Source organism: Scyliorhinus torazame, chromosome 3, assembly GCF_047496885.1.
Source record: "Scyliorhinus torazame isolate Kashiwa2021f chromosome 3, sScyTor2.1, whole genome shotgun sequence".
NCBI lineage: Eukaryota > Metazoa > Chordata > Chondrichthyes > Carcharhiniformes > Scyliorhinidae > Scyliorhinus > Scyliorhinus torazame.
This window is the reverse complement of record NC_092709.1, coordinates 59,402,932-59,417,847: the sequence shown is the minus strand read 5'-3', so window position 1 is coordinate 59,417,847 and position 14,916 is coordinate 59,402,932. Positions and strand designations below refer to the sequence as shown.

Genomic DNA, 14,916 nt, shown 5'->3' with positions numbered 1-14,916 from the left:
TTAAGATTACGATGCAAAGTGAGTTATGAATTTTTTACCCACTAATAGTTTAACCATTTTCATTTGCCTTATTGTGGAGTTATAGAAATGGTTTGGAATACTTTATTTTGAAAATAGTTGATGTCCAAACTGTTAGAATATGACTACATATGTAGTCAGTACAATTGTGTGGGCCACTGTGAATCAATATTATTGTATATAATGTAGAAAAGGTTACATAGAGATAGTCAAACTACTAACTATTCATATTGTGTGATGAAACTCAAAACGCAAATGGTCAGCTTGATTTAAAGTCAGACATCAGGGACTCCAGTTCTCAGTGGGCTTTGGACCGCCTGCACATATGCTGGCCCAGAAGTGGCTGCACAAACGTATTTTGCGTTCTTTTACATTCCTAAGTCTTCATGCGCGGGCTGGACAATGGCTGCAGATGCGCAGTTGGTCTATTTTCACGTCATTAGGCCAGGAGCCTGCCCTGCGTGCATTTGCAAGTCAGGTGACCTGGAACCAGAGCATCATTTGAGAGGTGTCCCAGGGAGCAAGATAGTGGGAAGGGGACAGGGAGAAAGTATCAAGCCAAGAAGGTGATCTCAAACAAGCGAGTGGGACAGAAAGAGGTCCCAGAAGATAGCCCCAGGCAGTGATACAGACAGGGATCAAAGATAGATCCCATTGAGTCAAGATAGATGACAGGAGCAGAGAGAAAGGCTCCAAGTTAAAGAAAGAGCTGCGGGAGCTTGGGAGAAGCATAGGATATCTGAAAGGGCAGCCAAAGGTTGGTGATTCTGTGCTGTAGGCCGTAGGGGCAAAGATACCCTTTTGGAGCCCTGGTGTTCTCTTGGCATGGTTGAAGATCTGAAAGTGTGCTTGAAAGGTGAAGCTTAAATGTCCTCGGAGATCCAAGCGAAAATAGTCTTCAGGTGGATCCTTGTGGAAGCCATCCAAGTGGGAGCGACTTTTGAAGAGGCGGTTCTTCAAATGTGGAGATTGGAACCCTTTGTGCGAAGGACAGAGTTTCAGTGAGACTGGGTGGCTCACGGTGCGACAAGTGTGCGGATGAGTTGTTGAGAAATCCAGGGAATCTGCTTTGGTTGCATCTGTCATTTACTTTGGAATGTGGAGTGTCTGACCACAGTTTACTTGTTAATTCAAATATACCTCATGCTTCCTGTGAACATTAGAGTGTAAGATATCATAGAATCTCTATAGTACAGAAGGAGGCCATTCGGCCCACCTAGTCTACACCGACCCTTCGAAAGGTCACCTTGCCTATGCCCAATCTCCCACCCTATCCTTGTAACCCCACTCAACCTGTGGACATTTAGGGGCAATTTAGCTTCTCCAATGCACCTAATCTTTGGACTGTGGGAGGAAACCGGAGCACCCTGAGGAAAATATATATCCTAAGAATATGTTATATCTTTCTGAATCTGTATGTGTCTGTAAAAAGATAGCTGGGGTGAAACAATAGTGAATATTTGAATCATTTTCTCATGTTTATATTGAGATCTTTCCACTCTTTTTGTCTAATGCAATATAGTTAATTTTTCTTGTTTAATAAATGTTTTATTCAATGTTTTATTCACTAAAAGTTCAACAGACTGCTGTGAATTTATTCAGAGACATTTATAGTTTCAGAGAATTTACAGTGCAGAAGGAGGCCATTCGGCCCATCGAGTCTGCACCGGCTCTTGGAAAGAGCACCCCACCCAAGGTCGTGTCTCCACCCTATCCCCATAACCCAGTAACCCCACAAAACACTAAGGGCAATTTTGGACACTAAGGGCAATTTATCATGCCCAATCCACCTAACCTGCACATCTTTGGACTGTGGGAGGAAACCGGAGCACCCGGAGGAAACCCACGCACACACTGGGAGGATGTGCAGACTCCGCACAGACAGTGACCCAAGCCGGAATCGAACCTGGGACCCTGGAGCTGTGAAGCAATTGTGCTATCCACAATGCTGCCGTGCTGCCCTCCTCCCTTTAAAAAAAAAAGTTAGGATCTATCAAGCCAACTTCCCCTCTGAAATCTGACTTAACCAGTCGTAACATCAGCTGGGATCATAACAATTGTGACATCATGGTTATCTTCTGAAGTTTGAATTTTGAGGAACTTATTTGAGTGTCTACCACTGGGCTGGTGGAGCCTGGAGCAAGACGGTGTAGTGAAATAAACAATAAATAATCTTCATTATTTATGTATTGATGAAATGCAATTTTTTAAAATTATTGTCAGGAGGGAAGTCAAGGACAGCTCCTGGTCCTTGGTGCCACCAATCGACCTCATGCGTTGGATCCAGCACTTCGGAGACCTGGACGATTTGATAAGGAAATAGAGATTGGTATCCCTAATGCTAAAGGCCGTGCAGATATCTTGAAAAAGTTCCTGAAGAATGTTCCCACCTTCTTAACGGAGGTGGAGCTGACACAGCTTGCAGATGGAGCTCATGGTTATGTCGGAGCAGATCTGGCAGCAGTCTGCAAGGAAGCAGGTAACTTAACCATTTTTGACTCTGTTGGTCTGGTTTCTGTTGTTGCACCACCTTGTGGTGACCATGAGGTGGTACCACCAAAATAATAAGCAAGTTACCTTTTAGTTGGTGCCCTTTAGGATTTAATCTGCTGAAGAAAAACAGAGTGAGCTGCATTCACTTTATCTATTATATAAAAATAAATGTCTTGCATTGAAATATTATTTCATTCCATGTCACTGATTTGTTATGTTCTAGGTGTAACATAAGCGGCTTCCTTGTGGTGCATTTGACAAAGGAAGGTTCAGACGTGGAGATAACTTCAACACGTTTATTAAACTATTTGCACTTCTATTACTCGGGTTCGACACTACTGCTAATCCTACTATAGCTACCCAGACTGACTAACCAGTTGCTGCAATCCACGTGATGGGTGTAATATTGAATCAACCCTGTGCCTGTACTCACTGACTGTCTCCACTGGAAAGAGGCAGATCATGTGTGTGGTGTCCTTTATATATGGGTTGGTGTAATGCCCGCCTATGGTCGTGTCACCTCCTTGTGCATCGTGAATGTCTATTGGTCGTGTCCTATCTACTTGATCTATTGGTTGATTGTGTGTGTGTGTGATGTCTTTGGTGCTCCCTCTAGTGTCTAGCTAGCCTACATGTATTTACATTGATGCACATCACCACAGTCACATTGTAAGTATTTGGCAGTGAGAGGTCCTGTGCAACGTCCAATATTGTGTGTTAGGCAACAACGTGGCAGAAGGTTGGTTTTCACCTGCCTTTCTGCAAATCAAGAGCTCCTGCAAACGTCCCCACAGAGAATGGGTGGGGGGAGGGGTGGTAAATCAGAGAAGTCACACTCGCTTTGTTTTCGTGTCACTTTTAATATCTAGCTACAAGGTGCAATGTGAACTCTGGCCATGCAACTGGGAGAAATGGTATTGTGTTCGGCCAAGGTACCACTTACTTCTTGCAAGTAGGTGTGAAGGAGACCTGTATGTTTCTGAAGTTGGCATTACAATTGTGAAAGACGGAAAAAAAATGGAGATGATAACATTTGGGAGAATTTAATTGTATGGGAAAAAATTAACAAAGATAATTTGTTTAAAAAGTTCCACACAGTATTTTCACTGAGGTTAAAGCAAAGGAAAAGCCATTGAAACTGTTGGTTTGCGTGAATGAAGAAAACCATTTTAAGATGACATTTTAACGTTTATTTTACTCGGGTGTTGCCACTCAATGAATTGGGCAGGTTTAGAAAATGATGATTTCTTATTTTATAAAAAGACTGATTTTGGGGGAAAAGGTGATTTATTTTAGTCGTTATCAATTTATTTTTTCTTAGAAAACAATGGTGGGTGATCTGTTCTCAGGCTGCTGCATTGTGGTGTGTGGACAGTGACCAATGATAATCTCTGGGGATTTTTCCACTGTGGAGAAATGTATCTCGCCACCGTAGTGTGACTGTAGTCAACGTTCCCATGGCTTGGCCGACTGACTCTCTACACCCCAACGCCGTGGCAGCACGGAAAACAGAATTTGGAAGTTTTCTCTTGAAAATGCTTAGTCGTCTGTGGTATCCTTGTGGCTGACCTAGATGAGCAGTTGGCTGACCTAGATAAGCAGTTTCAATGGCTTTAATCTCTAGGTAATGTCTGATGTAACAGATGGTAACCACAGAGCTATCTCCCAGGAAAGAAGGGTGGGTGGGGGCCAATGCAGCTTTCTGGCTACGTAAGAATGCAAATTGTGATGGTTTAGGATTATTGACTGTTGCCGCTTATTGGCTCAAAATTCCTCTGTTAGTACTGCATTTTAATCCCTTCAGAGATATTGGTGCAGCCACCTGAGTTGGCCACTTCCCGACTTAAAATGGAGAACCGCAAAGGCTGAAGGGAAATTCAGCCAACACAGGCAAAGACTAGCAAATACAGAAATCATGTGTATTGAAACCTGTAAGGAACCAGCCAGCACTGAAACCAGCAGCCATCTGCATAGTAATGCAGCAGCCATCTGCATAGTAATGAACGATTCCAGGGCACAATGGCAACAGTTGAGGTGAATAAAGCCAAGCCAGACTCCTCGGCGCCAGCAGGAGCCAAGACAAAGGAAGGCCAACGGACATTTAGGGACCGCCCAACGATCGGGGAACTACTCCAGGATTGGAGAAATCGATCCAAGTGATCGGAAAGTAGTCCAATCACTTGGAACCAGGTACGGGGTCTGCCCCGAAGGGCGGGAAGCCCCTGGGGACTATAAAGTAAAGCCCCCAAGTTCAAATCGTCCTTCTTTGGCAGGGTCACTCAGCAACTGGGACCAACCCTTGACAGTGACCTGCCTCGCTGCCTCCAACCAAGTAAGTCTCAAGTCAACGCTTGCTACGAGATAGGCGCTCCTAGCTACCAGTCAATACCAGCTTTTGAATCCTGCAGACTCAGGACCTGAATGAAAGGCCATTTGTTCCCCTGACCTGATGGGCCAGTCCGAAGCTAAGTACAGGCCTTTTAGTGATAGGAATAGCCTAGAAAGTAGAGTTTATGCACGAGTAGTGATTTCCTGTGTATAATAAATGTGCTTTGATTTGAATCTTACTAATTGGTGTGTTGAGTTATTGATCATTACTTGAACCTCGTGGCGGTATCATAAAGATACCTGGCCACTCTAGAGCAAAGGTTAAACAAACAGAGCAAATTACGATTTAAGAGCCAACCAAAAGTTAGCAACATTGGTTATCTGGATAGTAAATATATTTTGCAGTTAGTAATCGGCAGAACATGCAGAATAAAGTGGAGTGATTGTTTTAAACACAATCTGTATTTTAATTTTGGATTAATCGTAAACCCATAAGTGTCGTACTTGATGTTCCGCTTACAGACAAAACCACAGGAGCACCTGCTTGAATACAAATAGTCAGAATAAATATTTGGAATGAACACATCTATTGCTCCCCATCCTCCATTTTCTTTACCCCCCCCCCACCCAGTAGCTGTGTGGAGTTTGCACATTCTCCCCGTGTCTGTGTGGGTCTCACCCCCAGAACCCAAAGATGTGCAGGTTCGGTGGATGTTAACGCTAAAATTGCCCCTTAATTGGAAAAAAAATAATTGGGTACTCTAACTTTATTTTTAAAAATCACCATCCAACATCTTGCCTAGTTGGTATTTTCACGTATGAGCCTAAACAGTAAAGGTTGACAGACTGTCTTATTGTGGGAAAGTCCATGCGTTTGATCCTCCTCTTCAATGAAATTCATATATGTAGGCACCTTCCAGCAAACATCACTGGGTGATGGCCAGCAACAGAAGCACTGGTTCATTCTTTAAAAACTTACATCCAGGGGTTGGCATGGCGAAGTGCCATTTATTACTATCACCTGATCCAGATGAGATCAGCTAAACGTGACAATTGTAGCAACAGAACATTTAGCCCCTCAGGATTGTTCCGCCATTCAATGAGATCGTGCACGGCCTGTGACCTAATCCGTACACCTGCTTTTGCCCAACAATACCCGTGGTCAACAAAAAATTTGCCAATCACAGATTTAAAATGAACAATTGACCCACCATTAACTGCGGACAAGTGTTCCAAACTTCTGCCACCCCTCATCATGGCTGGCCTAGTTTTAATTTTGAGGCTATGCCCCCCCCCCCCCCCCCCCCCAATCCCAGAGGGCCAGTCAGCAGAAACAGTGTCTTGCTTTGAAGAACCGAGTTCCATGTAGAGCAATAGATTTACCAATGGTTCATCAGGGGAAGCTCTGCAGTGGACCTTTTAATTTTCTATGACCTGTGCAGAAATTTCCTGGATGCTGCACGCTTTGCCCATCGTGTTTTGGGAGAATCCTGCTAAAAAGCAAACTTACATTCGTAATAATGTTTTCAAAACTCTTCTCTGGAAAAGAATGACTGTGGCAGAGCATATCTGCACCATCCTTCTACTAGTAAAATGATTACCTTTTTTTTTGTTCATGAGATGTGAGAATCGCTGGCAATGTTAATATTTGTTGCCCATACTAATTGGAAGGTGGGCCTCTTTCTTGAACCGTTACGGTTCATCTGATGTATGGATACCCACACTGCTGTCCAGAAGAGAGTTCCTGGATTTTGACCCAGTCAAAGTGGAGGAATGGTGATTTTGATTCCAAGTTACAGTGGTGTGTGGCCTAAGAGTGGAACCTATGGTCGTGGTGTTCCCATGAGTCTGCTGCCTTGTGCTGGTAGAGGTTTTCTGGCTTGGGAGGTGCTGTAAAGGAAACTTGGCAAGTTGCTGCAGTGCATCTTGCTGAAGGTACAAACTGCAGCCACTGCCCCAGTGGTAGATGGTGAGACTGTTTAAGGTGGTGCTGATCAAGTGAGTTGCTTTATCTTGGATGGTATCAAGCTTCTTAAGTTAGAGCTGCATTCATGTAGGTAAGTGGAAAATATTTTGTCACATTCCAGATTTGTGCCTTGTAGATGTTGGGAGGACTTTGAGGAGTGGGGAGTGAGTTACTTACCACAGTATTTCCAGCCTCTGACTTGCTCTTGTACTCTTGGTTAGGTAGATTGGATGTTCTGAATTCTCCCTCAGTGTACCCAAACAGGCGCCAGAGTGTGGCGACTTGGGGATTTTCACAGTAACTTATTCCAGTATTAATCTAAACCTACTTGTGACAATAATAAAGAGTATTATTATTATTACTGTGGCTGGTCCAGTTACGTTTCTGGTCAATGGTAACGCTAGGATGTTGGTTGGTGGGGGATTCCACTATGGTAGTGTTGTTGAATGTCAAGGGCCGATGGTCAGATTCCCTTGCATTGAAGGTGGTCATTGCCTGACACTTCTGTGGCATGAATGTTACTTGTGATTTATCAGCCCAATCCTGAATGTTCCCAGGGTTTTGCGGCATATTGGTTGGACTGCTTCAGTATCTGAGATGTCGCAAATGATACAGAACATTGTGCATCATCAGCAAACGGCCCCTCCGCTGACCTTATGGAGGGAAGATTAGTGATGAAACAGCTGTAGATAGTTGGACCTCAGACACTACTCTGAGGAATTTCTGTAGTTATGCGCTGAGGCTGAGATGGTTGACCTCCAACATCACAACAATCTTCCTTTTGTGCAAGCTATGACTCCAACCAGTGGAGAGATTTGCTCTTCATTCCCTTTGACTTCAAATTTGCTAGTGATCCTTGATGCCACACACAGTGCTGCCATAACGATGAGGGCAATCACTCATGCATTACCGCTGGATTTCCGAAAACAAAACAAAAGAAGGTCTTGCATTTTTGTAGCACTCTTTATGGCCACCGGACATCTCAAAGCACTTTTCAGCCATTGCAGTGTTGATGATGTACTTGTCGAAGTGTAGTTACTGCTATAGTGTCGGAGCTGATTTGCGTTCAGCAAACTCTCAAACAGCAGTGTGGCAATCATAGAATTTACAGTGCAGAAGGCCATTCGGCCATCGAGTCTGCCCCGGCTCTTGGAAAGAGCACCCCACCCAAGCCCACACCTTCATCCTATCCCCACAACCCAGTAACCCCACCCAACACTAAAGGCAATTTTGGACACTAAGAGCAATTTATCATGGCCAATCCACCTAACCTGCACATCTTTGGACTGTGGGAGGAAACCGGAGCACCCGGAGGAAACCCACGCACACACGGGGAGAACGTGCAGACTCCACACAGACAGTGACCCAAGCCGGGAATCGAACCTGGGACCCTGGAGCTGTGAAGCAATTGTGCTAACCACTATGCTACCGTGCTGCCCTTATCTGTGACCAGATTACCTGTTTTTTATAATGCTGACTGATGAATAAATATTGGCCAGGACACTGGTGATAACACCTCTGCTGTTCTTCAAAGTGGTGTCACGGGACCTTTTGCATGCAGAACGAGCCGGCAGATGGGAATGCAATTTAACCCCCAAAATCCAACACCTTCAACAGTGCACTGCTTCCGCCATACTGCGCTGTGTCCGTCTTGATTTTGTGTGCTCAAGCCCTGGAGTGGGGATTGAACCTCCAATCTGTGAGATTTAAAAACAAGTGTTTAATCCACAGATGAAACCATGTAAGAATTATGAGATTATCTGACAGGCACTAGCACTGCTCACATACAAGTGTTCAACATGATGGTACTAAATTCTGCTAAATGTTTAATGTTTGCATTAATTTGGTACAGGTGTATTCAGTGTTGTTAAGTAATAGTAGCAACTGATCAATCTACATAATCTCTCGGGTGTGTTTTGTTGATGGATTGGCGCTCACAGTATTGCTTCTGATAATGTTTCTCCCTACAGAAGTCAATATATAATTATTATTAGCTGCAATTCAGCATTTTGACTGGATTAGCTTTGTAGGAAATGTTGTCAGCACATTTTGGGAACTGGCGACCTAAACATTTTCACACATTTGCAACTTTATTGCTCCTGTGTTGTGTGATTAGGCAGTGGGCTGGGTAAGGAGAACAAGCTGCTTGTTACCATGCTCGTGCTGTAAATGTGAATATGTTGGGATCCTTTTTGTTCAGCTCTGCTGTCAGAAGGATAATGGAGTGGTGTCATACTGCTGTCCGCAGAATCAAATGAGATGCCTTCCGTCGTCATCACTGTTGACGAAAACCAAACCCATCTCCAGCGATAGAACCTTTTAGCCATTCTATAATTAAAAACTGATGATATTCATTCTTGTCAGTGGTTGATGTGTAAACCATCGCATTTCATGCAGACTGTTTCGGAGATGGAAACACTTTGTCACTGCCAGTGAAAGTTCAGAGCTATCTTTCCCATATTGGCAGAAGAGACATTTATTTACTTGACCCCAAACAATGTTTTAGCTTTGTTTATTTCTGCATACTTTTATTCACAGACTGATTCTGTAGTGAGGATGGTAGATTATGTGGAGGTTAATCTTCTATGCTTCATTTAGGGATGCAATAAGGTAGACTGATGAGATAGACTCGCTTATCCATTCTTACCATCCATAACAGAGGATGCCTCAGCTAGTGGGCATGATGAGAGCTGAAGAAATTCACCACCTCCCCACACTCCCAATATGAAGCTCAGAACAAAACTATTGGTCATATAATAATATAATATAATCTTTATTAGTGTCACAAGTAGGCTTACATTAACACTGCCATGAAGTTACTGTGAAAAGCCCCTAGTTGCCACATTCCAGCGCCTGTTCGGGTACACAGAGGGAGAATTCAGAATATCCGATTCACCTAACAAGCACGTCTTTTGGGATTTGTGGGAGGAAACCGGAGCACCCGGAGGAAACCCACACAGATATGAGCAGAATGTGAAGACTCTGCACAGACAGTGACCCAAGCGGGAATCGAACCTGGGACCCTGGCGCTGTGAAGCATTGACATGTGACTCCTTATTTTTCTTCATTTTATATTCCATCCCTAAAATGTTCCCATTCAGATGATGTAAAAACAAAAGATTTCCTGGTGGTGATTTTGAATTTACCCAAGAATTGTGATATGAGTAATAAAGAGGTTATTCATGGAGGCCATGCCTTCTCAACCCCTCGCCTGAGGTGTGGTGATCCTCAGGTTAAATCACCACCAGTCAGCTCTCCCCCCTGAAAGGGGAAAGCAGCCTATGGTCATCTGGGACCATGGCGACTTTATCTAATAAAGAATGTCAAAAAGAACTCATTAGGAAAGGAAAATTTATGGAGACTGGGTGTTGCATTAGGTTAATCACTGGCCTTTCACCTCCAACCTAGATTTGAATCCAGCCCAGACTAATCGAATAAAAGTCTCCTTTGTTTGCTTGTGTTAAAAGCATTTGGACAATCTTATTTCTAGTTCCTAGTGGGCACATAGCATCAAACTGCTGTTAGTTTAACACTAATTGGCACGAACATTGGCAGTCTCTCTGAAGCCACATGAAGGCTGGTGTGGGAATTGGAAAAATTCACACTGGTGCCGTAGGAGATGTACTCTTGTGACCTGGGTAGAAGCGCATTGTTGGAATTGAAGAGAAGCAGCCTGAGTCTGAGGCTACACGTGATCTGGGAGTGCTTAATACTGACATTAAGATTAGCTCAATTTTCAAAACCATGAAAAGAGCTGATGGAGTTAATGGAGAGAGGTTCTCTGGGGAAATCTAGAAAACCAAACGTTTTCGTTATGACATCTGATATATTGTGGGTAGACTGCCATCTACTGGACTGATCACAGACATGGTTAACTCATTTAACTTGCGATTTTGTTCAATTTTCAACAAGCTACTCACGTAGGTATTTTCATGTGCCAAGCACACTGAATGTCTGAAACTTTTGAAGACGGTTTCGAACTTTCTTGAGTGCCAGAATTGTAATTACACAATACAGCAACAAGTTAAAAATATAATGTAATCCTATTGCCTGTCAAAGGGTCAGGGTAGTGTGTCGTCTAAGAAGACTTGTGTGAAACAGAAATGTGTAGTATAGAAGTATTAGCAAAAATCGGTATAAAAGTGTGACTAGAAATAGAATATGACATTACCATATGTTTAAATTGAAATTGCAGGAATAAATGAAATACAAAACAGTGGGGCAAAGCACAGCATGTTGATCATCATCTGAAAATAGAAAAACACATTTTTATGCAGGGTTTCTACTCGAAATGTTATCCTGTGCTGGTTGACTTAGTGTGCAGTTCTAGCATTTTCTGGTTTTATTTCTGACGTATAGCATTTATCGATTTTAAAAAAAAAAAAAAAAAAATCTATTTCACTGGTGAGAACAGGAGCGAGGCCGTCACTACTGCCCTCAACCTAGCTCCCTACATGATTTTGACTCTGTCCGTACACAGGTAGCTTCCGGATCCCCACACTGTCCCAACACCTTCTCTGCATTCGTCGCCCAGTAATAATATATCAGGCTCGGCAAAGCCAAGCCTCCTGGACTGTGGGTCCTTCTGAAGAACAATCCTTCGAATCCTCTCAATTTGCCTGCCCAAATAAAGAACTAAATCAATTTATCGACTCCCAAAAAAGGACTTTGGAAGAAAAACCGGCAAACACAGGAATAGGAACCTTGCTGGAATGTTCATCTTGACCGACTGAATCCTGTCCACCAAGGACAAAGGGAGACTATCCCACCTCTGAAAATTTGTCCTGACCTTTCACTTACGGAGCCGGGCCCAATCCCGGGCCACCTGAAACCCCAAATATTTGAAATGAGAACCCGCTAAGCAGAACTGTAGCACCAACAGATGGACTCCCCTCCCCGGGGAAGTAACTGGGAAACACTCCCTTTTCTCTAGGTTCAAATTTTGAAAAGAGCCAAAACGCCTCAGCAGCGCACTGTAGCTTCCATGATGGGGATCAGGTTTGTCATGTACAGTAGAAGATTGTCCGGGTACAGGAACACTCCATGCTCCATACCGCCCCCCCCCCCCCCCCACCCCCAATCATTACCTCCCTCTACCTATCTGAAGCTCTCAGGATAATGGCCAACGGTTCTATTGCCAACGCAAACAAGAGAGGTGACATAGGGCATCCCTGTCTCTTTCCCCTGCTCAACTGAAAATACCCCAAGCTCACATGTTTGTGTAGACACCAGTCTTCGGTGCTTTATGCAGCAATCGTACCCATGACACAAACTTTGGCCGTATCCCAAACTTTTCCAGTACCGCAAACAAATACCGCCATTCTACCCTATCAAATACCTTCTCGGCATCCAGTGCAACAATGACCTCCTGCTTCACCCCCTCCAGGGACAACACCACATTCAGAAACCGCTGTGCGTTGGAAGACAATCGCTGCCCTTTAACAAAATCCGTCTGATCCTTCCCAGTAACTGGAGGGAGACACTGCTCCAGCTAATAGTGCTAATACCTTGGCCAATATCTTAGCATCCATATTTAATCAGAAAATTACCTATATTCCACCAGGTCCTTATCCTTCTTTAAGAGAAGCAAAATGGACACTTGCATCAACGTCTCTGACAGGAAACCCTGTGCTACCAAGTCCTCAAGCATCTCCAACCGTCTTGCAAATTCCACTGGGAACCCAAGCCTTACCAGTCTGCATTCGCCCAATAGCTGCCAGGACCTCTTCCGCACCCAAAGGCTCTTCCAACCCTTCCTGATCTTCCTCCTCCACCTTAGGACACTCAAAGCCTTCCAAAAACTGCACCATATCTGACCCCTCCCCAGGCAGCTCTGACCTATAAAGATTCTTATAGAATGCTTCAAACACCCCAGTAACTTTATCTGGTGCAGACACCAACCTGCCACCTGAGTCTCAAACTTGAATAATCACTCGGCAAGCGAAGAGACAACTGGCCTTCTCACCATATTCATACATTATTCCCCTCGAGAGCCGTAACTGGTGCACCATCTTACCTGTGGGCAGTAAATCAAACTGCATCTGCAGCTTCTTCCTGCTAGCTAGGAGATCTGGGGTGCGATCACTTGAGTGTCTACCATCTACCTCCCAAGATCTCATCTACCAACCTTTGGCATTCGTCCCTTGCCTCCCTAACTATCTGTTCCAAATGCAAGATTATCTCCCTTCTCACTACAGCCTTCATGGCCTCCCACAGAGCCGAGGGCAAAACCTCCCCATTCTTATTAAATACCACATACTCATTGATCGCCCTTGATATCTTTGCACAAAACCCCAGATCTGCCAACAGCCCCATATCCAAACTCCATGAACCGCTGATCCAACCCCTTCTCCAAAACCTCATCTACCAGATGTGGAGTGTGATCTGAAATAACTATTGTGGAATGAATATTCTGATTTCCTCACCCCTGGCAGTAGAGACCTCTCCATCAGGAAGAAGTCAATCTGTGAATATATTTTATCCACTGGAGAAAAGAAGGAGAATTCCCTACCCCAGGGTGCAGAAACCGCCATGGATCCGCTCCTCCCTACTCTTTCGTAAACGCTGTCAATACCTTTGCTACTCTCAAAGGGACCAACTAGTTTGGTTTAGACCGGTCTAGCTTTGGATTCGAAATACAGTTCAAATCCACCCCCTAATATCAACTGGTGTGTGTCCAAGTCTGGTATGGCAGTCAGCATCCTCTTCATAAATGCTACGCATCCCAGTTTGGAGCGTACACATTTACCAACAACTCTGACTTGCATTCCAACATCCCAGTGATTATTATGTATCTACCTCCCTGATCTGCTACAACCTCCCCGCTTGAAACCAAACTTTTATTAATTAAAATTTCTATCCCGCAGGGCCCTACTATCAAAGCCCGAGTGGAACTCCTGGCTCACCCAACCCTTCTGAAGCCTAATCTGGTCCCGCACCCGTGTGTGGGTTCCTGCAAAAACACATCGGCCCTTAAATTCTTCAAATCAGAGAGAACTCTCGCTCGCTTCACTAGGCCTCCCCCAAACATTCCACATGACCAATCGAATTGGGGGCTCTCATCACCTCCACCCCCCCGCCCCCCTCAACTCAGCCATTTACACCACAAGGGATTATCCTACCCATCTTCCAGGTTCCTAATACCAGGGCCCACACAAGAATGCACCCAGCCCCACCCACAAGATGAAAAAAAACCATGTCACCGTCAGCAATCTACCCTTTCTCTCCCCCTCACCTTTCCCCAATCCCAGAAAAATACACTGCTTCCTCTCAAACTATTATCTCTCCTCCCCCTCCCCGTCCTCCCACCATTCGTACCTTTTAGCCTCTTTGCAACCTGCTAAACAGGCCCAGCAGGCCACATCCCCTCCCCCATCTCACTCCACTGGTTTAGCTCAGTGGGCTAGATAGCTAGTTTGTGATGCAGAACAAGGCCAGCAACGCGGGTTCAATTCCTGGACCAGCTTACCCGAACAGGTGCCTGAATGTGGCGACTGTGGGCTTTTCACAGTAACTTCATACTTGTGACAATAAAAGGTTATTATTATTAAAAGGTTATTATAAACTCTGCCTGTCTGGGCAGCATGGTAGCACAATGGTTAGCACTGTTGCTTCACAGCGCCAGGGACCCGGGTTCGATTACCGGCTTGGGTCACTGTCTGTGTGTAGTCTGCATGTTCCCCCCATGTCTGCATGGGTTTCCTACGGGTACTCCGAATTCTACAAAGGAATAACCAAAACCCAAACCCATTAACATTCTCATCCTCCATTCCAAAAAGAAAAAACATTACAACATCTCCAAACAGCCCCATCCTAATAACCATAAAAGTTCCATTCAAACCCCCTCAGTTCAGTCCAAGTCCTTATGCTTTAATTGAAGCTTCCGCCGTCTCGAAAAAATGATCTCTGGAATTGGGCGTGACACTCGACCTCGCTCGGTACACCACAGCTCTTATACAGCACTAACATCACCCTGTTGAAAGCCGCATGCCTCTTTGCGGACTCAACCGCGACATCTTGGTATATTCAAATACTGCTGCCTTCCCACCGCATCCATTGATTTTCTGAGGGTCTCCATCATTTCCCTCCATTGCCTCTCAAGATGCTTGCCA

The 14,916-nt window shown here is 44.5% G+C and overlaps 1 protein-coding gene across 3 annotated transcripts in view; it reads left to right on the top strand.

The window, feature by feature from the left end:
* afg2a (AFG2 AAA ATPase homolog A) overlaps positions 1–14,916 on the top strand; it is a 721,265-nt gene that overhangs the window by 70,850 nt on the left and 635,499 nt on the right. For all 3 annotated transcript variants that reach the window (XM_072495694.1, XM_072495695.1, XM_072495696.1), the window contains exon 9: positions 2,242–2,497. In XM_072495694.1, coding sequence (XP_072351795.1) covers positions 2,242–2,497 — 256 coding nt within the window. The remainder of the gene's footprint in view (positions 1–2,241; positions 2,498–14,916) is intronic.